Here is a 23,620-nt window from a genome sequence, read left to right as displayed (position 1 = left end):
AAAATAAATGTGTCGTTTTATACCTCTCAAACCACACACAGCAGAACCATTTGCTTAGATTTCATAGCACAAGGATATATACATTAGAACTTCAAAGTGTCAAGATTAAAACTGGGGACTCATGGTTTATCCATCTCAGCCCACACCTCCATTCTTCAGAGTGTAGGAGCCCCTGCTCAAGCCCCAATTCTCAGAACCATGTGTCAGAGCAGTAAGCCAACCCATTTTCTGACCCACTGGGATAGCCAGTTTGAAGAACAGTCCTGAACCAGGAGCCCTTGTCCAAATGCCAGCCATGCGATTCACCTTAGGCAGGTGATCTTCAGCTTTTTCCTGGGGTCTAAAGCAGAGTCCCACTACCCTGCTGCCCTCCATCTGGCCTCCCTCTGAGTCCTGCTTGCTTTTAGAAGATTCATGCTCTGAGAAAATGCTTTTCTTGAGTAACCCCACTGTGTAGATGCTCTCAGGGTACCTTGCTGGGAAGCAAGTGAGAATCAGGTTCTCAAATCAAACCCCAACCCAAGCTGCCCTTTCCAAGCTGAACTTAGCACACTGTCTTAACAAAGCTCTTTTCCTTAGAAAGAACTTTGGAGCCAGACAGGCCTGAGTTTGAATCCCAGTTCGGCCACTGACCAGTAGTTATTAGGCATGTGATTTAACTTCCTTGAACCTTTCTCATCTGTAAAATGGAGATGGTTAAACATAGCTCAGAGCTCTTGTAAGAAAACAAGATGAAGGGTGTCTCCTGCCCAGCACAAAGTAGAGTAGAGGCCCACAGGCATGGGTTCCCATCTTCTTGACTTTACCAGCCAGGCCAGAAGTTCTGGCTACACAGTTGAGGGACTCCAGGTTTGAAGCCTGGGAGCTGATGGCCTGTTGTGCATGTAGGGTGGGTACTGGGTGTTTGCTGGACAGAGTATTCTGCATGGGACCAGGAGCTCTGTGGGAGCCCAGCCAGACAAAAATGAGCTGTTCCAGGCCTTGTGTATGTTGGAGGTCACAAGGACACCCATGCCTGGACACGTCAGGTTTTGAGCATGGGTTGCTCATGGTCCTGCTGAACTTTGCAAAGGAAAGGAAAGTTCCTCTGGGCTGTGCTTGTGACCTTTGAGCGTGTTATCTTCAAAGCCATAAACCTGGTCCACTGGATTATAAAAGTAGCTCATTCTAACACGTTCGCCCTGAAGCCTGCTCCTTGCCATCCAGCACACAACCACGGTAACCAAAGGCCACCACCATGACAAGGGACCATAGTGGAACCTGGGAGATGGAGAGTAACGACAACTTTGAAGGCTACATGAAGGCCCTGGGTAAGGGGGATGCCAGAGGTGGGAAAGGGGGAGTAGGTGGGAAATGGGGAGGAGGTGGGAAAGGGAGAGGGAGGGCAACTTTGGAAGGACTGTGGTCTGGCCCTCCTGGCAGTGCCACTGTGGAGTTCCCCAGACCTGTGTGCAAGCCTTGTTCCTCGCTCCTTACCAGCTGTGTAATATCAGGCAAGTCATACTCATTCTCTGACGCTCAGATTCCTCATCGGCAAGTTGGGAACAATAATAAATGAGGTTATGTCTAGAATGTCCTTGCTGTATAGAAAAGATTCACTGAATGGAAGAGGCACATACACACACACACACACACACACACACATGCATATGTGAGGAAAGCCAGACTTGAGAGGAAAATGCAGTAGCTCCCTTGCCTTGTGATTCCCATCTCTTAGATAACCAGTTGGATCTGATATTATGCACAAATGACCCCTGCATTGCTCTTTTATTAATCTTGTAGTGGAGAAGCAGAAAAAGAGTAGATAACAAATCTCTCAGCCTAGAGAAAATCACGCTAGGAAAGGCTTTCATCATATACATCAAACAACTCATTGCTCACCTGACTTCTGAACTAGACTCCAAGCCAGGGGCTCCATCACCATGTGTCCTGAGTTGACTCTCCTGTGGGATCTCTTGTGGGGCTGGCAGAAAACACACAAAACCAGAGCAAGTGGGCCCACAAAGGGGAGCTCACTTTTGGGGGCAGATATAGGCCAGGCCCCAGCAAGGAGCACTGGCTGTCCGTCCTTATTTCTGCAACAACCTCCTGATCACCTTTTCTAGCTTTAGATCTCTCCGCATAGGGAGTTCCCAGCTGGAACTTCCCTACGCGAAGCATGAGAAAAAATGGCTGCGGGTGCGGTCTGAGGCCCAATAATTTGGATGTGATGATGGGAAGTCTCATCAAGAATGGGAACTGTGGGTTTTTCTGTGCAATTCACTTCTAGCTAGATGACACTTCCACCGTGTCAACAAACAAGGAGAGCTCATGTGACATGTTTTGCAATTTACAGAGATTGGAAATTTCTTCATGTACTTTAGACATGTTTACAACACTGGATAGCTTTTTTTCCCCTCCTGGCTACAGAATGTTACCAATATACTTGGGAGAGGAGGGAGGAGACAAAAATCCCCCCATCAGAACCCTAACACTGTCGCCCCTGCTTTTAGTACCCTGAGTGAGACTAGAAATGGAATCCTGCTTCCATACGTGAGTAAATGGGCTGGAGCTGAGCTCAGAGCTAGAATTCTGAACAAGATCATACAGAGGAGGAAACCAAACCAGTGGGCCAGCTGAGGCTTTCTCTCTGACCTTGACCAATTTCTTAACCTTTCCAAACCAGTCTCCTCATCCACCAGATAGAGAAATAACACCAGCCTTGCCTGTTTCTCCAGATGATGTTGGTCGTTGTTTTGAATGATTGAAAGTACTTTAACAAGAGCTATTTGGTGGTTTCAAGCTTTCAGCAGTAAGCTGAAGAAGCCCAACTCAGGGAATATAATACGAAAGCAATTTTGTGTCCTTTGTTGCTTATTCTTAAATTATATAAAGTCTTATGGTGACTTTAGGTACAAAATCGAGTCTCAGTTTAGTTTTCGGCTGTACAGGGTGGGCCCCTGGAGCCCCTCTTTCTAGTCTTAAGGTGAGAGGCAAGCACTCCTGTCACCATCCCCTATTCCCTCTGGGGGATGCCGGGATGCAGGGCACCCTGTCAGCTCTGTCCAAAAAATCCTCTTCCTAAAAGCAGCCTTCCTCTGGACTCTTTCACACCCACTTACACCCTCCTTGTGGGGGAGGGGTTCGTGGGTCGTGAATGTGATGTTTGGATGTCTCTGTCCAAGAGGTTTTGGACGGAGTGGTCTTTCCAGTTCTCCTAGGTATCGGACACCTCTTATCTCTTAGAGCTACAGTCATGACTTCCAATTCAACATCTTAACTACATTAATTTCACTCTAATGAGCAAACGGGTTGACCTCTTTGTACGAGTCTCTGCAGTGGAGAGGGGTGGGCTCCCACTTTCCTGATGGAGGTTAACACCATAGGGGGTGGTACTAGCTAAACCCAGAATGTGCATGTGCTTGGTGCCTCGGTTTACCCAGCTGCTGACGGCCTACAGTATCCCAGGAGCTTGCCCCAGCTTGAATCCATGAGGCTCTGTGCAGAAACGACTCAGCCAGAGTCACCTTCCCACCGTGGAGCTGGGACACCTGACCCCTCTCACCTGCCCATGGGGACACAAGTGGGGCAGACAGGCACTGGCAGTGACTGGAGACAGGTCTCAAGGGCTCAGCCAGAAGCAGCCAGGTGGGGCTGCCTCCCACAACTGAATCTGCTGAAAGCAACCCAGCAGGGACTTCCCTGGTGGTCCAGTGGTTAAGACTCCACGCTTTCATTACAGGGTACGTGGGTTCAATCCCTGGTCAGGGAACTATGCCATGCGGTGTGGCCAAAAAAAAAAAACAAAACGCAACCCAGCAGATCTGTACAATTTCCTCCACATCCACCTCACAAGACAGGGGTTGCTTTCCCAACACTGACAAGCCAGTGAAGCTTGCCTTCTTGCCCTTTTGAGCACGAGGCCCTTCGCATTTGGGAAAAACATATGTGGAGATCCTCCCAAATCCCCAGATATGGAAATATCACTAAGTATAACTGCATTCCCTGCCAAAGAGCTGTCTCTTTCTTAGATGTTAATCCCTAGCACCAGGGAGTCGGCTTTCTCTGTGGGTCTGGCGGCTGGTTCCCTAGGAAGGAGATACTCCTGTCGAGAGGTGGGTCTGGGGACAAACTGTCTTTGCTCCCAGTTGGTGACTCACTCCACCCTCAGCCTCCCCACATGACCTGGCTGCCAGCCTCAGCAATGACACGCCAGGGCAACCTTTGGGTTTGCCCCAAATTTTCAAAGCCATTCGCTGTTCAGAGAATGGGTGACAAGGGTCAGTGGTACCTCCTCTCCTGCCTTCTTAGACCTCGTGTTTCCTGAGGCCCTAGACTCTTTCTTGACAGTGAGGAGAGCAGCTGATGAACTCCTCTACCCTGAGGAATCTGTCATGCCCTGAGGTCCTCCTTCAGCTTGAATCGGGGGGTCGGGGAGTGGAGGAGTGGTCTTCAATCTAAAGGGCAGACCTCTCAAAGTGAGGTCCCCGTGCTGTGAAAGAACGCTGGGGGAGAGTCCATTCACTCTGCCCTGGAGTGAGACCAGCACAGCACGTACATGGGGAAGCTTCTTTACCAAAACTTTAGACGTCACCCATGGAAGCCAAGGACGGTGCTATCTGCAGCAGGCCCGGGCCCAGCCTCTGTTCTCAAGGAGCTCAAACTGGTACAGACAGTCAAGCTACAGCTGTGTACAAATTGCATTTCTGTTCTCTATTATAGTGTGATAAATCACCCCCAAAATGTGGTGGCTTGATTTTATTATACAGTGATTTTATCATTGTCTCTCATAGTTATGGGAGCTGACCAGGTTCACGTAGGGGGTTCTTGCTAGGAGGCTCTCATTCCATTGCAGTAGGACAGTGGCTGGGGCCAGAGCCATCTCAAAGGCTTCTGGCTCCTGTGTCTGGCAGTTGGTGCTGGCCAGCCGCTGAGACCTCAGAAGGGGCTGTGGATACCTACACGTGGTGACCCATGTGGCCTGCGTTTCCTCATAGCACTCTGGCTGTGTCTAAAGAGACAGGAGGCAGTGGCTGAATGACCTTTTATAACCCAGACTCAGAAGTCACACAGCATCACTTCCACTGTATTCTATTGGTTGAAGCAGTCATGAGCCCACCCACATTCAAGGGGAAGGTACATAGACCCCGCCTCTCAAAATGTCAAAATCATATTGTAAGACCAGCCTGTAGGATGAGAGGTGGTGTTGTTGCAGCCATTAAAGAAAGTATAGTCTGCCACAGATGGGACAGTGGGTGATTCTGTCCCTTGGGCCTGAAAGGGCTATAGTGACAATAGAACAATGGTGACCGGAAGTGTGTGTGCTGTATGGTGATGGATGGTAACTAGACTTGTGGTGGTGATCACTCTGCAGTCTATACAGATGTTGAATTATGATGCTGTACACCTGAAATGTACATAATTTTTTAAAACAGTGTGTGTGGCAGTGAGGGTGGAGGGAGCTACAATAGGTGGATCATTGAAGGCTTCCTGAGTACTTCTGGGTGGGGTTTAGAAGGAAGGAGAGGAGTGCTCCACACAAGGATAGAGTCAGGTCTGGACCTATGAGCATGTGCCAAGGTCAGGCTGATGAGAATGTGGATGGCCAAAGGAAGCAGGAGCCATATTACCAGGAGGTGAAGTGCAAGGGCGGGCACAGGGGTAAGACGAGTCAGAAAGGTACCAGGGCTGGATCTTGAAGAGGTGTGACACCATGTGTGATCATCACCCAAGGACATCAGGTAAGGAGAGGGTCCTGGGAAGAACTGTGTACAGAGGAGAGAAGGGCCATGAGCACCCTGACAGCCAGGGCATGAATAGATCAGCAGAGACAGTCAGAGAACTGAAGGAGGAAGTGGTTGCAGTCGTCCTGGGAAGATGTGAGAGCAGTGCCAAGGAGGGTGTCCAAGGGGTTGTCCATAGCAGGAAACTGACTAGATTTGGTAACTAAGTGGAGAAGAAGTGAGGGGTGAGCCTAAGAAATAAAACCCCACCATGTAACTTTAATCAGGAAGACAGGGATGTATAATGGAAGGCATCTGTTCTAAAAGTACTCAGGGACTTCCCTGGTGGTCCAGTGGTTAAGAATCCGCCTGCCAATGCAGGGGACACGGGTTTGATCCCTGTTCCAGGAAGATCCCACATGCCGAGGGGCAACTAGGCCCGTGAGCCACAACTACTGAGCCCGTACGCCACAACTACTGAAGCCCACACTCTGTAACAAGAGAAGCCACCGCAATGAGAAGCCCGCGCACCACAACCAAGAGTAGCCCCCGCTCGCCGCAACTAGAGAAAGCCCGCGCGCAGCAACGAAGACCCAGCACAGCCATAAATAAATAAATAGATAAATAAATAAAAATAAAAGTAGTCAGTTAACGTTAAACTTAGACATATTTTAGGAAATCTTTGTTCAATAAATTGTAACCATTAGGAAAAATCCAGTTCTTCTCTTAATTCACAAAAGAAGGTGAGGGTCATCTTCTATGAAGAGCATCTTTTCATTGAAATCAACATGTACAGATTTAAAAGAGCAGTGGCTACTGCAAGAAGTCCTAGTGGGTCTCTGGAAAATTCTACCAGGAAAGCGGTAGCCTTAGAGGCTGAAGTCAAGCAGCTGCCACCTGAGAGGTCTTTGCCAGGAAATCTTTCCTGATTACCCACAATGTTCAAAAGTCTGTCCTGACTGTAGGGATCCAAAGTGTAACATCAGAGGTGAGCACATGCACAAACCATTCTCATGCCATGATAAGCATCGTGCTAGCATGAGCTTTCTATACATTATGTCATTTAATTAATTCAGTTTCAACAAATGCCTTGAGCACCTATGACATGCCAGGAAGAGCTCTAGGCATTGGTGAAGCGGTGGTAAATGAGGCAACAAGTTCCCTGCCCTTGTGGAGTGGGCATGCTAGTGGGAGAGAGAGAGGGTAATAGTTTAAGACCATTTGGGTAGTGGTAAGTGCTTTAAAGAAAATAAAAAGGAATTCTTGGGTGGAGAGTGATGGGTGGTCAGGGAAGTTTGTCTGAGGGGGTGACATTGGAGCCGAGGCTTGGATGCTGAGAAGTGTTGTTCCGGGCACAGGGCACAGCAAAGGCTGGTGTGCTGGGTGTGTGGTGAGCCCAGGGGTAGGTCAGGCCTTATGATGGGCAGACTTAATCCATCTTATTCATATTCTTTAAGGTTCGCTATGACTACAGCGTGAAGAATGAATCACAGGAAGGCAAGACTAGAAACACAGAGGCCCATTAAGGAAGCTTCTGTGTTGTTCAGGCAAGAAATGATGATGGTTGGTTTGGGGCGGTGCCCAGGGCTGGAGAAGAGAGGACAGATTCAGTGTATATTTTGGTGGTAAAGCTGACAGGGCTTGCAGATAAAAATGAAGTGAGAGGAAATGGAAGAAATGAAGACGGCCCCCAGGCTTAGGCCTGAATAGCTGGGAAGGCTGTGACCCTATCAGCTGACATGGGGAAGACATGGCGGGGAGTGAGTTTGGACATGGGTGCCGGGCAGGGGGGAATGCATTAAGAATTCTGATTTATATCTTTTGATTACAGATGCGCATTACACATCCAAGTGGAGTATTAAAGTTGGCATGTTGATATAAGATCTAGAGCTTAGGGTAGAGTCCGGGATAAAGCCAAAGGAATGCTTGCTATTTTAAGGAGTGAGGAATCTGAAGGTCAGGGAAGTGCAGGAACTTTCCTGGGATCACTTGTGGCTGGAAATTGGTGTTGCTCAGAGAGGAGCCTGGTCTGCCTGCTTCTAACCCCCAAGCACTTGCCATAGCTCGGTTCCAGGTACAGGTGCTCAGTGTGGGGTTAGGGGAGGGGGAGTTTTGTGCTGAGCAAAGTTCATCAGGATGGGGACCTCCGAAGCAGGCAGGCAGGACCCTCAGATACATTGCAAGAGAGTCACTCGGAGTCCCTGGGTAGGAATGAATGAATGAATACATGAATGAATGAATTAATGTCTAATGACCCGACGAGGAGTTAATTTCACGGCATTTGGATTCCTGTCAGTGTTCACAAGTCAATAAAGTTAGACACTGGCCAAAGACTTTACTTGTGTGGCATCTGGTTGGACTTTCAAACAGGGACAGTGCTGTAGGTGGGAAAAGCCCAGGTGAAGATAAGTTTGGTCCCTTCCTATGGGTCTCCCCTGGCGTGTAGTGGCAGCTTCTCCTCCCCGACCCCCATCCCAACGGAGCAGACTAGACTATGGGGGGGAGGTGAAAAGTACAAGGGGAGCAGGGAGGCACCCCAGGGTCTCCAGCCTGCCTCCTCTGGCTAGGGAAGGGTCTGAATGCATTTGGAGGTGTCCCTGAGAGTAAGAGAGAAGGAGGCAGGAAGGGGCAAGGACAGTTCCTCTTTCTGTGGATTATCTGGAGGAGGAAATGGCATGGAAAGACGGAGAAGATTGCTCTTCCACTCTGCTTCTCACAATGCCTGAGTGCTGAGGATTTGTGAATTAAGGAGTTCAGGTTCGAAGCCCATGGAAGCTGCACTGAGAATGGGTTTCAGATTTCATATGATGAAAATGTGTGCATCTCTGCTCTTTAATTTACAAATCGCGTCTGCCCTTTTAGCCTACAACTTTAGCTTTTTCCACCAAGCATATTACAAAGCATTTTAATGTTGAGTAGCATACTCATATTTCAACTTTATGGCCTGCATTGTTCAAAATGCAGTTATGAAAAGTATGCTTTAATAAAGTCACTTCAGTGGTTTTTTTTTTTCTTCTTCTGCAGCAGCTATAAGCCATATATATTATTCAGAAATAGCTTGCCTTTGGACGTTTTCCTCTGAGATAGAAATTCATTTCACCTGGCTATAAATCAGGCTCGGAGATACCTTTAATCCAGAGAAGCAGATGAAACATATTTGATAACCCTGGTGTTCAAATACCATACCAGGAAAATAATTTTCCCTGCAAAGTACAAAGAGTAAGTGTTTTTGTAATCTGTGTGTGTATGCCTGTGTATTCTACAGCTGCAGTTAAACGTTTCCTTTTGATTAGAAATATCACAAATCCACCAACAGAATGTTTGGCTCCCTTCCCCGGGATGGAACAGAGGTGACATGATTAACTAGCCTGCGCACACGGTGAAGGGTAGCCAAGAGGCCAAGCCATTTTTCAACCCAGAGAAGAAGCAATGTTTGATTCAATTTGCATAGAGCCCCTAATAAGATTCCCCGGCTCTGGTTGGAAAGACTGACTGGGGGTGGTGTTTCCAGGACAAACCTGTTCTCTTGGCAGTAAACATTTTTAGCTGTGATCTACCTCTCTGGGCAACCAGGGACAAGCAGTAATTTCCATTTGGGGAGCCTTAAACAGAATGTGTTTTAGTTGTGAGTGATAAACAGAATGTGTTTGTAGGCAAAGTGTCAGGAGCTCTGTCCTAGCTGGGCAACTCTGAACCAGCCACTTAAATTCTCTGGGCTTTGATTTCCACATCTGTGGAGTGAAAATAGACTTGCTCTCTGAAGACCACTTAAATTTAGACTTCTAAATTTCTCTGTAATTCCCAATTCTTCCTTAGTACAGTTGACCCTTGAACAACAGGGGGGGCGGAGGCAGCAGCGGTGTGTTAGGGGCCCTGCTCTCCGTGCAGTCAAAACTCTGCGTGTAACTTATGGTTGGCCCTCCGTATATATGTAGTTCCTCCATATCCGTGGTTCTGCATCCGCGGATTTAACCAACCACAGATGGTGTAGTTCTGTAATTACTATTGAAAAAAATCCACGTGTAAGTGGACCCGTGCAGTTCAAACCGGTGTCTTTCAAGGGTCAACTGCAGTTTTGCCTGGTGCCCTCCCCTCCGTTTCATCTGGTTAACACATGACCTGTGCTTTTCTTTCCTCATCTCCTAACTGTGGCTCCAGCATGGTTTAGCACAGCCGAAACTCCTCCTCACTCAGCACAGAGGGCTAGAGCAGGAACTAAAGTCGTTTCTACCCTTTGGCCAACCTATGGAATGAGGAAACCAGTCCATGCAAACGAAGGTTTGGCCAGGCTGGATTAAACGCCCATGTGACAGGCCAGGGCTGTGAGGGAGGGAGGGCGTGGATCAGCCACCATTCTGACTGTTTCTTCAGAGCCCAGGACACTTGGGCTCCACTGAGTGGCAGATGGCTGTGGAGATGTATAAACATGAGCTGAATATTTCACTCTGGACTGAATGCCGATCTGACCACTGTTCGACCAGAGTGGAAAAGGCCAAGGAGTGGAGGCCAATGTGCATCAAATACCCACCAGCTCCTCGGCACTGTGTGAAGCATTTTTGCCATCATTTTAACTGAATCCTTCCATAAATAACCCTATGAGATAAGCTTTCTTTCCCCCATTTTACTGTGAGAAACTGAGGCTCAGAAAGGGAAAGTGACTTCTCTGAGGTCACATAGCTGGGAGATCAGAGACAGGATTTATGCCTGGATCTGACCCTCACTCTTTTATGCCAGAAGTTCTAAACTTTGGCATGCACAGAATCGCTTGGAAGGCTTGTAAAAACAAGAGGGGCCCAATCCCCTGTAGGTCTAGGGTGGATCCCAGAATTTACATTTCTAAGAGGGTCCCACGTGCTGTGGTTGCTGCCAGCCCAGGGGCCTCACTTTGAGAACCACCGTCCTAGACCACGGTGCCCACGCTAACCAGACCATAAGTATCTCTTGAGCTCCTACTGTGTGCCCAGCCCTGGGCCTGGTTCTGTGGGGACACGGGAGCAAAGAGACAAATCATCCTTGTTCTCACAGAGCTGAGACTTTGGAGAAAAAAATAATAAACCCCATGAAAAAGAGGAAAATGCCAGGTAGTACCTCCTGCGGGTTAAACCCTGGGCCTGGAAAGCAGGTGAGGAAGGAGGCAAGAAAGAACAGAACATGCTAGAGCAGGCAAGGCTGGGGCTGGGAGGAGAGGGGCAGGGATTCAGGGACCAGATGTGCAGGGAGTATCTGGAAAAATGCAAAGGGCTCCGAGGAAACCAGCTTATGAGATCAGGGAGTTGATTATGATGGTGCCAGCAGCTACCACTTATGGGGCCATTACCACAAGCCACCAGCCACTGGGCAAATCTCTTCACAAACACCATCAAATTTAATCCTCAAAATAGCCGGATGCAATTAGTAATAACTCTACTTATAGCTACTGCTCTCTGCTGCTTCCAGATCTGGACCCTAGTGTCCAGCGATGGAGCTGAAGTTAGATGTCACCTGGCTCATTAGGCTGTGTTTCTGGGGCAGAAGGAGAGAAACATGAATTGGAGTGTAACACGTTAGCCCCTGCCTAGCACAAGCACGTGTTTATACCGACTAGAATGCAGAAAACACTCTTTTGCGGCTTTTAGCAGTTTTAAGGAAGGATTCATTTTGAAGTCAGAAATAGTTGACCACTTGGTCCTGTCTAGTCTTCTCCTTTCCAAACAGGCCAGCAGTTCCCTTAAAGGGAGAAAAATTAAACAAGGGATATTACCATAATTGCAGGGACCAGGTGACAGAGATAAATGCCTCAGAAAGGGTTTTGTCAACCCTTCCTGTATTATGTTCTGGGGAACCCTGGCCAGCTGGAAATCCCACCACAGAGGGTTCTACAGCCACCTAAGATTGGGAAAGGCTGCATCTTCTGTCCTGCTCTTGGAGTTACACAGCATTTTTCCCAGATTAAAGTCTCTGTGAAATTCTTCAGTATAGAAAGCATCCAGCCTGTCTTGGTTTTAATTGCTCATTCCTCAAACTCTGATCATGAGCTCCCCTTTAAAAAAATTTTTTGACCACCAGTCTTTTGTGGGCTGAGTCCATGGCAAATACAGTGGGGCACCCTGGGCTCTATGAATGCTGGCCTAGATGCCTAGGAGGGTTCACAGCAGCAGAGAGAGCATTTATCTACCCCCATGCCCTGGGGCCTGCAGGCTGTGTGGCTTGGACATGCCCAGGTACAATTTCATATGACGCAAAGCTGAAGCTATCAGAAAATGTCCAGCGTTGGAACGTGGTTGCTCCAGCTCCGAATTCTTGTAGAGCCCTAAGCCTAGAAAACAACTGCTGTCTGATGGGGGCAGTGTACCTGAGCCCTGGGGAACATAAGCTGCCCCAAACAGGGAGGGCTCATCCAGCTGGATCCAGAAGCCCCTGTGGCTCCAGGGGAAACGTAGAGTCAGAGGTTACTGGTATCTTGGGCAGCCACTGGAAGTGCACAAACTGGCGTGGTCTGACGTGATGGGACGGGCCAGCCCAGAGCTTGTGGAGCACGGTGCTGGTCCTGGAGCCAGGCCCTCCTGGGTTCAATTACCACCTCTATTGCTTCCTCACTATATAATCGAGGGCAAGTGACACAGCCTCTCTGAGCCAGGTTCTTCACTGGTAAAATGGAGAATAATATAGTACTTATCTCGTGGGTTTCTTGGGAGAATGAAGTGAGTGAAGCTTCCCAAGGGAGGTTCCACTATGGGACAGCATTCCTGGTTGGTTCCAAGGCATGTCTTAACTATCACCCCAAATACTACCAAAGGTCCACACAGCATGGCCCCCAGAGCCACCTTACCTAAAACTTAGCTCCTAAGTTCCCCCCATAAAATTCTTTACTTCTCTGCTTCTACATTGGTTACCTAAACTCAGAACCTCTGTTTTCACCTCCCAACTTGATCTTCCACACATCCATCCAATAATCTAAGCCTTGTGATTGCTTTCCAACTGTGTAATCTTAGACAAGTCACTTAACCTCTCTGGGCCTCCACGTCATCGCCTATGCCATGAGGGATTTGGGGGAGCAAAAGGACCTCAGTCCTTGTCTTCTTTGAGGAAAGAATTCAACAAAGAGACCAAGATTGTAAAGCAGGCACAGAGTTTATTAGAAGCACAGTGTGTGTGGGAGAGCACACAAAGAAGCAGTTTCTTTAGGGCAGCAGCAAAAGTTACACACTCGAAGGAGAAGAGTGGGGCGTCCTTGGGAGTGAGGGGCACGCCGTAGGGGCAGCTTAGGTTGTTAATATGGGGTTAATCTTCTGCGGCTTAGATGAGGGTGACTCCCTTTTCCTCCCCTATGATCGTGTCATCGGCAGTTCCTTATTTGGACTTCCACCAGGCACCATTTTGAATCCTTCCCCTGAGCACCTAAGCGAAACCCACAGGGGTGGGGATGGGGTCAAAACGGCAGTGCTAATGATATTATAATGATATTACAATACGGCCAGGGTTACTAGAGGGCGACTTGAGACCCCCTCTGTGCATGTGTCGGGCTGAGAAGTGCTGTTGACGGCAAGAACGAGGAGTCCGCCAGTGGGCTCCTTTGTCTTTCATCCGGTCATCAGCAACCTGTGTATTTTTATTGTGCGGGCTCCACGGTTTTCATGGGCAGAGTTTCTTGCTCAGATGCTACAAAGTTTCTGTTTTGGATGCCATTCCTCCATGTGTGGTGGCCTCATTAAGTGCAAAACAAGGAGGTGCTTTGCCTTCTCCCTAACACCTATGCACGAGGAGGCTGTGCTTGGGCCCGGCCTTGACTTTTCCTACCTCATGAGGGGTAGGTGCTTAAACAGTAGCTTTCAAATTTCTTAAACCATTGAAGTCTTTCTCCAAACAGCCCCCTGAGAGGAAATCCAAGGTTTAAAACCACCCAGAGATTCAGGGTCTGAGATGAGGCCCAGAAATCTGTAGTTTTTACATCTTCCCAGGTGATCCTGATGGGCAGCCATTGGTGAATTCTTAGACCGGGCAAGTTCTCAACCAATAGTAGTGAACAGTAGTTGAGCAAAGCACTGGCATTCATACACCAGCTCAGGCCAACTTGAACCTATTTCTCTTTTCAACTTAGGATACAGGTATATAGTCCTTTTACCTTCTGGGTTGCCTGTTATTACTTGAAATTATTCCCTTAGGATAAAAGCTGACTTTATACAATTTAGAATCCAAAAGACCAGCCAAGGTCCTTCCTGGATTCTGCTGTGGTCCAAGCATCCAGCTTGGACCTCTTCTTCTTGGTCCTTAGGAGAAGGAATGGGATAATGACCAAAGAGGGATTCAGGAAGAAGTGTGTCAGAAGTGAAATGGGGAAAGAGGGTGAGGGAAGTGATGCTTGGCTACCAGGGCAGGACAGAGGAAGGGGTGGGGATGCGACCATCGGAGACGTTCATTCTCTGAACTGAAAGCAGCTCTATGAACTGTTGGTAACTGCTGGTCTCACTCATGGGCACACTAGTATTTATCCCCCACCAGGTAGCACACAGTGTGAAGTTTAATCACCTACTACTATAGAGATGAGGCTGGAATTCTCAGAGAAACAGCACTCAGTGAATCTGAACTGTTCTTACTCTTGAAGTCATTATTACCTTGGGTTATGAGCGAATCAATCTCAGTGTTTTTCGAAATCTTCCAGGTAAACTTTCTTAAAAAAATAATTAAAGATTTATATTGGCATCTGAAGACATCTGGAGAATTCACAGGCGTAAAGGAGGTCAAAGATTTGGCTAGAGATAGAAAGCTTAATGATGTTTGTAACAAGCGTAGAAATTTAGCAGTTCCAGTATTATCCTGTTTCTATATCATTTCTATAAGACAGTGACGTTTTGGCTTGGGTGACATTTTATGCACGATCAGAGGTTAGCAGGAGGTGGGCTCAGCACTTAGCTTCTTACCGTAGAATGTAAAGCTTAGGAAATGAAACACTCTCTTGAAGGGCATGCTCCCTTTTACTTACAAATGGTCTCTAAGAAATGAATAAGACTTTCTTTAAAATATCAAGGCAAAAAAAAGATGTAAATGGAGTAGATGCAGCAAAACCTTGACAATTGTTGAATCTGCGTGATGGGTGTGCCGGGTTCCTTGTACTCTCCCCTCTACTTTGGTTTGTTTGAAATCTTTCATAATAAAAATATAAACAATTATTCATCTTTTCCTTAAAAACAACAAAAGGAATCTCTGAGCAAGTGTTTATTAAGTGTCTGAAATATGCCTAAGCTGTGCTGGGGCCATGACTGAGGCAGAACATCCCCCAGATCTGCTGTAAAAATGGAAGTTTGTAGGTATTCTTCCCTTCAGTGGGCATGAACAAAAGATCCATCTTTACCCAGGATCTAGACTCGTTATTTTTAAACAGTCTTTTTCCTTTTAAACCATGAAGTCTTCTGTTCAGCAAACTCTTAGGAGGAAACCAATATGTCAAATAGATAGAAGGGAGCTGCTGTGAGGGCAGGGGCATGTGCGTGTGTATATGTAGGCGTGTGCGTGTGTATACGTGTACGTGTGCATGGGTGTGCACACACGCACACTGGGGAGTTGCAGCTCAGGGGTGCTACCTCCCCTCCCATCAGGGCTCCCGAGGAGATGCCCAGGGACCCTGGGTTTCCCGACAGTTGACTGAGATGCCCAAACTGGCCCTGTGCAAGACAGCTCTCGTTTCCCACTTGAGCGAAGAATGTGGCCGGCCTGAGATCTGCGTCTCTGGTCCTGAGTGTTTGGCCTTGTTAAAGAAATGAATGAGTCTGGCTGAGCACATCATAACCTCCACAACTCCCTTTGCCAACAGATATTGATTTTGCCACCCGCAAGATCGCCATCCATCTGGCTCAGACGAAGATCATCGAGCAGGACGGTGATAAGTTCAAGACGAAAACCAACAGCACGTTCCGAAACTATAACTTGGATTTCACAGTCGGGGTGGAGTTTGACGAGTACACGAAGGGCCTGGACAACCGGAATATTAAGGTACTGACCAGAGTGGAGTTTTCATCCACACGGTCTTGGTGCAGGCGCTGGCTGTTTAGCTGCACAATGAAAAAATGACAGAAACAACCTGGGAGGCATCAGGAGAGGGGGACCAGAATGGACTTAATGATGCTGGCAATAAGCAAGTATTGAAAGTTTAGTGGGAAGAAGCAGGCTGGCTTCTGCATGAAGCTTATAAGCCAAGGAGGGATTAAAGGATGCTGACCTCTCCAGGATCCAGGGTAGGAGGCCAACTCATACGCTGACATGGGCCTGGCAGGCAAAGCGAAGAGGGCCAGGGGGACTCATAGGGAAGGACGTTGACAGTGCCAGTGGGATAGCATAGCTTCATCCTGGGGGCAGCTTCTCAGCAGCAGCCAAGCATTGCCATGGAGGACTGACGCCTCATGTTGCTAGAATTTTTTTTCTTTTCAGGAGCTGTTGAGCATTCATATGTTCTTATATGAAATATCTCAATTTTAGATGATCCCAACTGATTTAATTTTTTTTTTTAGAAGAATGCAATGCAAATCACACCAAAATATCAGTAGACTAGATGAAGTCAGGCTTTCTCCAATCCTAGAAACCCAGATAAATCTCTGGCAAGTTTATGGCTTCAGTCTCAGCCTCACCTTAACTCTCAGGACATAATCGAGGAAATCCTCCATGCATCAGAAGGCACACTTCTAGCCGCTTGAAGCTTTTGGATGTAGGGAGGCCCCTAAAATGAGCAGAGAACTCTGAGTGCAGAGTGGGGAGTTATCTCCAAGCCCGAAAACTGGAGTCTGCAGAATAGGCAGGCCCGCATCCAAGGGGCTTTTTGTGAATAAGGCAGAGGTTGGTAGCAGCGGGGAGAAGTAGGGCAGAGGTGGGAAAGGAGGGGCCACCGGCAGGTCCCCTCTCCTCCCGCATCACCTGGTGGTATCACAGCCCAGTGACTGATTGTTGCACTGTCCACATTCACGCTCAGTGTGAACATCTTTGGTTTTCCAAATCCAATTACACCTGGGCAGTCCCAACAACAGAAATGGGGGAAAATCCAATCTCAGCCGTATTTAAGGATTCCCGGACCCAAATCTCAGCATCATACAAGAACCCCGGGGACTGCACGGTCCAGTGCAAGCCCGCGTGGTTTACACAGGAGTGGGCAGCTTGAGCCCTCATGGCACCCACTCCCTCTGTGCCAACGCAGCCACCAGGACCTCTGCCCTGGCTCCCAAGCTGAGGAGGGCCGGGCTGAGATTCCTGTGCCCAGGTATCCATGCTCTCAAGCACTGCAGAGGGCCACCCTCTCAGAGCACCACAAGGAAGCAGGGCCCTTCCCCTTTCCCCATGAGCCCCACTCCCCCCAGAGCCCCACTCTTCTCTGGTGCTTCCAGGAGCTCCTTCCAAGTCGAAGTCTCAGCTCTTCCCCCAAAGCTCTGGCTGCTCTCCCGGGGTGGGGAGGAAAAGCTGTCATCGTTCTTTGGGGATGATTCCAAAGCCAAAAGAGCAGGACACGTTTTATTTCTCAATCAAGTTGTCCTGCCACATTGATCATCTCAGCCAATGAGTCAGGGTTGAATGACGTTTGGGCTCCTTGAAAAGAAAAGTGGGAAATGGAAAGCCCTTTGGAAATGCTTCCATCAAACCAGTCTTGGCAGGAGACGTTAAGCTTCCGAGCCCCGGAACAGCCCCTTGTAGGATCCCACCCCGAGGAGTTGCTGGATCGGCAAGTTTTTTGAACTGTGTGGCTGCGAGGCCAATTCATCAGACACCAGAAATGATAGGAAAATTTGTCTCAGAATTTTTGCATCCCTCTGCTGTTCTAACCTAATCAGTTCCAAATGATTCACTTTCCCCTTGCTTCTCAGTTTTGGGCGTGGGCTATTGAAAAGCAGGCCTGTCCTCTCTGACTCATTTTTTATCACCTGTGATGTTGGAGAACTCACTCTTACTGAAATAAATCATGTCCTTTTGGCCCTTCCTGACCCTTAAAGGGTTCCATTTGTTAACACCTAGGCTTCTGCCTCTCCCTTCCATGCTCCGTCCTCTCTGAGTTCCATTCTCTCTCCAGGATCGGCTCTTAGCCCTGCAGAGAGAGATAATCCCCTTTTTCCCTTCTGGTCTCTGCTTTGCCTGCAGCAAAAAGCCAGGGCTAATAAACACACACACACACACACACACACACACACACGAGATTGAGAAGTACCCAGACAGAATTTGCCCAGCCTCCAGCAAAGGGCTGTTCCCATGAGAATCACAACACAGAGCAGGTGCCCTTGGCACTACCTTCTTCCTGTAACCTGACTGCAACCCTTTAGCTGGAGAGGCACGGCAGGGAGTGGGTGAGCTTATCTCTCTGATTAATTTCTGTTGCCCACCCTTGGTGGCACACCCAAGTGCATAGAAATCTTGCGTCTGTGTGCATGTGTGCACTTGAATGTGCGTGTAGTACTCCTCTACACTTTGTCCTCTCATTCTCCAGGACTCCACTTCTTAACTCCTTGGTCACCCTCACGAGCCCCTCTGAAAGAGGGGAGACAGATATTCATTCAATCAACATGCATTAGGTGTTCTTGATGTGTAAGACAATATGGGCTGGGGGATTGGAAGACACAGACCTTGCCCAAATAGAAGATGTGAGTCCTTTCTCGTCTACGTGGGAGGGATCTCTGGAATATTCCAGACAACATCTCGCTTCCAGAAGGGGAAAGAGAGCAACCTATGAATTAAGCTTCTCTAAGACATTCGAAACTGTGAGGCTTAAGATGGTCCTAAAGGAGGAGGAGACATGTTTTCTTTAGAAAACATGTAGAATTTTATTTTTAAATTAATTTAGGGAATATTAATACATATGCATGCTTTAAAAAAAAATGAAACACTAAAAAGTGAAATTTCCTTCTTATCCTGGAGCCCAGCTCCTTAGTTCTCTCCCCGAGGGACAATTACTATTAAGGGTTTTTTTTGCCTCCGTGGCGAGAACGTGTACAAACATATGCATGCATCCCCACTGCTCCTTTCTTTTATGCACATGGCCCTCCTCCTTGCTTTTTTAACTTAAACTATACACTATGGAGACCGCTCTTCTCCGTAAGTGCAGAACTGCCTTCTCCCTTCAAAGGCTACAGAGCGGGGAGGAACCACACCCGTATTTAACCAGCCACCCACTGATGCAATTTATGAGGCTTGCAGGCCTTTGCTGTAACAAACAACGCTGCGATGGGCTGAAGAGTAAAATAAGGAGGAATAAAATTGTACATAAAATATATAATATGGTCAAGGTCAAATATTGCTTTAGAAACAGGTAGACTTAACAATCTGTAGAAAACAGATATCTACCAAAAAACAGACCTGAAGTGAATTTAAAAAAAAACAAAAAGCACAGGTTTGTTTATCACCAACTGGGTTTGCAAGATAGGGAGGAAAATAAACGCCTGGTCCTTAGCATAATATTGTTCATAGAGGCGTAATATGGTTTGCACATACTTGGAAGAAAACCAACTCACATCAGGATCATCCCCGAGGAAGGGCAGCACCAACACACCACCACTGCCCGGATGGGGATGATACCATCAACCTCACGTGCAAGCCTAATGTGGGCACAGAGGTGGGTGGCCTTGAAGGACCACTTAGGGATAGTACACATCGTCCCTTGGCAGGTACTAAGACAGGTAAAGTGGGGGGAACAGGAGGAGGAGGAGCTGGGGCAGGGTGTGAAATTTGTAAATATGTAAATTTAATAAGAGGGGTTAGAACCTCTTGTGGTTCAGCCTCCTGTGGCTTCTCCTACCTGCTGGTCAACTCAGCCTGGTTGTCCAGCACAAGCTCTGCATCTCTGCTGCCTTCCCTGTGCTGATTGATCAGCACTGCTGCCTGGAGGAAACCCAGGACCAGGAGAAGGTCCACCTCCCGCTTCTGGATGACAAGGCTGGCTTTGCAGGCATATGTGCAGCCCCCTGCTAACTAGGTAGCTTCCCTGCCTTTATTATTGCCCTACAGTGGGCAGTCCTCACAATGTGTTTCCTGTGGGGAAAATTCTCAGAAGCAAAATCTCTAGGTCAAAGAGTATGCACAATGTTATATTTTGAAAGGTAATGTAAAATTGCCCTGCTAAAAGATTCATACCGATTTATATAAGCACCAGCCCTGTATGAAGGCCCATGCTTCTCTGTACCCCCTCCAACCCAGTGTGTTATTAGACTCTTTGATCTTTGACCACAGGATGAATTGTATCTGAAAAGCACAGATTTAATTTGCATTTCTCTTGTTATAAGTGAGGTTGAATATATTTTCTTATGTTTTTTTTAAAATTTTTTAATTTATCTTTTTTATTATATAGGGCTGTCATTTTTATTTATTTTTTTATATTTATTTTTGGCTGTGTTGGGTCTTCATTTCTGTGCGAGGGCTTTCTCTAGTTGTGGCAAGCGGGGGCCACTCTTCATCGCGGTGCGTGGGCCTCTCACTATCGCGGCCTCTCTTGTTGCGGAGCACAGGCTGCAGACGCGCAGGCTCAGTAGTTGTGGCTCACGGGCCTAGTTGCTCCACGGCATGTGGGATCTTCCCAGACCAGGGCTCGAACCCGTGTCCCTTGCATTGGCAGGCAGATTCTCAAGCACTGCGCTACCAGGGAAGCCCTATTCTCTTATGTTTAAAAGCCATCTGCTAGGGTGTTTTGTTTTGTTTTGTTTTTCCTTGTAAGCTGTTGGTTTGGTGTCCTGTGTTGAATTTCCTATTAGGTTAATGATCTTTTCCTTATTGATTTACAGGTGTCCTTTGTATGTAAGGAAATCAGGTCTTTGTCTGATATGTGTTACAATTATTTTCCCCAGTTTGTTATTCATCTATTGACTTTTGAGGTATCTTTCCCTTCCAGAAATTTTTCATTGTGACATAGTTAAATTCATCATCTTTTCCCCCACCGATTTGGAATGCTGTCTTTACCATATGGTAAAATGGAAGAGTAGAAGTCTTTCAAAGAGAACAGAACCAGCCAAGATAAGTCAGTCTGGCTGGAATGAAGGGCGTATGTGGAAAGGAGGCTGGTGGGATGCTGGCGTGGTTGTGGTTGAGAGCTCTGCTCTGGGGACGGAGCAGGAGCCCAGGAGTGGCTGCAGGAACTGCAGCTGCAGGTTTACATGTGTTCAGTCCCCATCAAGACCATACATTTGATTTGCCTGGAAACCTCTCATTACAGACTCTGATTGTCTGGGAAGGTGATGCCCTCGTGTGCGTGCAGAAGGGGGAAAAGGAGAACCGAGGCTGGAAGCAGTGGGTCGAGGGGGACAAGCTGCACCTGGTAAGTCCCCAGCTCCCCTCCACTCTGCTTATGCCAACTGCCGGTTCACCCAGCCAGGCGCTTTGACAAGAAAAGTGGCCCTGCCCTCCTCCCCTAAGCTCCAGCCAAATGCGTGTGGTCAAATGCATGAGCCATTCCCATCTGGCTCAGGGGACTCCAGGAGGAAATCTATATGGCTGTTTCTGTGAACGGCTGCAATTAAAAGGAACGTTCAAGATGCTGAGTTAGGAAGCCGAGATCCAAGGAGAAATGCAGGGAACCTGTCAAAGACCAGCTGGGGAGAAATGCGAGGCACAGAATTAAGATGCCCTGGAGGAGGGTGAGACCAGGCCTCCTCAGTGATGAGAGCCTAAGAAGGAGAGGGGTTGCGGTGGGCGTGGGATGCAGTGGGAGTGGGTTGCACTGGGAGCATCTGGGCCTGGGAACTGCCTGTAGACCCCGGGCACTGGCCTCACATCCTAAGGTGTGTCCACCTGATCCCAAAATATTTTAGTTTAATTTGACACCAGAACACAGCAGTTGGAATAAATTATTTCTGATTTCCTTGTATAAATTATATCCGTCTAGATAGCTTAATTTTTCACTCTTCAGTCTTTAAGACAAGTGATTTGTCCAACATTCAAATAGTGAAAAATCTTTCACTCCTTCATGCCTTCAGTCACTCGTTTGTTAAATGAATGGCTCATTCAATGGATGGCTCTTTATTCATTCACCTGTGGAGTCAAGCAGGTACCTGGCTCTGCTGTCACTATTCATGTCACAGGGTGCCCTTCAGAGCCAGCCTTGCCTCACCTGACATCTTTATTTCAGAGACAATGTCAACTGGTGATAAATGGGAGGCAGTCACTGTTTTCCATTGACCGTTTTCCCTACCTGCTCTGGTTTGGAAGGTGGATTTTTTTTAATTGTAGTACAAACCCCAACTGTCCCTGTGGCTAAGCCAATGGATTCATCATCAACTGCAATGATTTTTGTGGTTGTTCCCACACTCGTGTTTTTCATCTCCTCCCTCAAAGGGTCACGAGGCGCAGATAAGGCCTGGGGGACTCCCTCTGTCCAGACGAAAGGCAGCATCTTGTCTGCCCAGGCAGGCCTGGGGGAGCCCTTCTGCCGCCCATGCCCCGTCATTGCCTGTGCTGCCACCACCCAGCGTGCTAATCACCAGAGGCCAGAAAATCCACAGGGTGCGGGGATAGCTCACCAGGCCCTTGCCTTCCAAATGCTCCCCACAAGATCCTTCCCTTCTTTGTGGCTTTGCTGCCTTTTATAAATTAAGCGATGTTGCTTTAATCACGAGAGTAGGAGGAATCCTGCCCAAGAGGATAATTCCTTTGCATTTTTCATTTTTATAATTGTTCAAGCTCAATTCAAGTGTCAAAATCAAATCACTGCTACCTGCAGGGCACGCCAGCTGATTGGGTCTCTGAGATGCTCTTTGCCCAGAATGACTAAGTGTCCTCTTTATTCCAGCTCCACCCCCCCCACCCCAACTCACAGACACCCAGAGGGCTGTGGGTGGGCGGAAGGAAGGCCTGGCTTGTTAGTCACTCACCTGCTTTCTGATGTTGCAGGAGCTGACGTGCGGCGACCAGGTGTGCCATCAAGTGTTCAAGAAGAAGTGATGGCTGTGAGAAGGGCCTACCAAGCATGCGCTCCACGCTCCCCGTGAAGAGCTCTCTGCTGGCTTTGGGGAGCAGCCGCAGGACCCTCCTACTCCTGATAGAGCCCATGGGGAGGCATCTGGATGGGTTTTAAACAGAACGAGTATGTAACAGTGACAGACATAGCCATCCTTCCTTGAAAGCTGGCATTAAACGAGAAAACAAAAATCACTCCCATACTTTGAAACCCTTTAATCTATTCCCCTTTATTTCTAGAACTGTTAGTTTTATCCGCAAGCAGAAGAGGTGATTGCCTGCGTAGTGGTTTTCTGTGCAGCTTTTGTTGTTTATTTTTTAGTTTAGTTTAGCTTCGCTTCTTTGTCATTAGTTTGGGTGTGGGGTGGTTTTACCTGGAAACATTCTCTGGCCAGCCCAGCATATCCCCTACTAATTCTTGGACATTGCCTATTTGAGATTCTTTCCTATGGATAGCACATTTATTTCTCCAAGATCCTATTTTAGGAAGCATATGCTTTCCAGTTTGTACTTTCCCTTAAGCAGCCTAAGTGGCTCTACCTCTAAAGGCCTCTGCAGGTCTGCAGTATCATCTGCTCTTGGTCCAGGCCAGTCCTTTGCCCTTCAGCCCTGCACAGACTTTCACCCCTGCAGAGGGGTCACCAAGCTCTGCCAGGTAGCCTGAGTTCAAGCCCTGCGCTCCACTTCTTAGCTGGGTGACCATAGGCACATCATTTGGCCTCTCTATCCTTGTTTATCTCTTCTATAAAATGGAGAAGATAAAAATAGCATCTCCTCCACTGGGATGGGTCGCTGTGAGGATTAAGTGAGTTAACACATACAGAGTGCTTGGAACAGGACCTGGTACATGGTAAGGGCTCAGTCCCTGCTAGCTCTGGTCATTATGTGGATCTACCCCCTCCACCACCTTAGGGGTCCAGATGAGTGGATGCTCAGTAACAGTAGGTCAACACCTCCGAGGCTTCCTGCTGCTTCCAGAACATGAGGTTCGTTACTCCGAGGCAGCACTGTATCTTCCTGCTGGATACGCAGAT

The 23,620-nt window shown here is 47.9% G+C and overlaps 1 protein-coding gene across 1 annotated transcript; it reads left to right on the top strand.

Annotated features, from left to right (window-relative positions):
* Positions 1–1,150: 1,150 nt before the first annotated feature.
* RBP2 (retinol binding protein 2) lies at positions 1,151–22,781 on the top strand. Its single transcript, XM_036851920.1, has 4 exons — positions 1,151–1,310; positions 15,490–15,668; positions 20,848–20,949; positions 22,521–22,781. The coding sequence occupies exons 1-4, from the start codon at positions 1,238–1,240 to the stop codon at positions 22,569–22,571; spliced, it is 405 nt and encodes a 134-aa protein (XP_036707815.1). The 5' UTR covers positions 1,151–1,237; the 3' UTR covers positions 22,572–22,781.
* Positions 22,782–23,620: the final 839 nt, after the last annotated feature.

The sequence above is a fragment of the Balaenoptera musculus genome, chromosome 4 (genome assembly GCF_009873245.2).
Source record: "Balaenoptera musculus isolate JJ_BM4_2016_0621 chromosome 4, mBalMus1.pri.v3, whole genome shotgun sequence".
In the NCBI taxonomy this organism is placed as follows: domain Eukaryota; kingdom Metazoa; phylum Chordata; class Mammalia; order Artiodactyla; family Balaenopteridae; genus Balaenoptera; species Balaenoptera musculus.
The sequence above is the reverse complement of the archived record's forward strand: the minus strand, read 5'-3'. Positions and strand labels throughout refer to the sequence as shown.

Excerpts from the sequence above, each read along its gene's own strand:
- RBP2 (XM_036851920.1), top strand. The coding sequence starts at position 1,238 with ATGACAAGGGACCATAGTGGAACCTGGGAGATGGAGAGTAACGACAAC. Across the intron at positions 1,311-15,489 it reads AGGCTACATGAAGGCCCTGG|ATATTGATTTTGCCACCCGC; the intron begins GTAAGGGGGATG and ends CTTTGCCAACAG. Across the intron at positions 15,669-20,847 it reads TGGACAACCGGAATATTAAG|ACTCTGATTGTCTGGGAAGG; the intron begins GTACTGACCAGA and ends CTCTCATTACAG.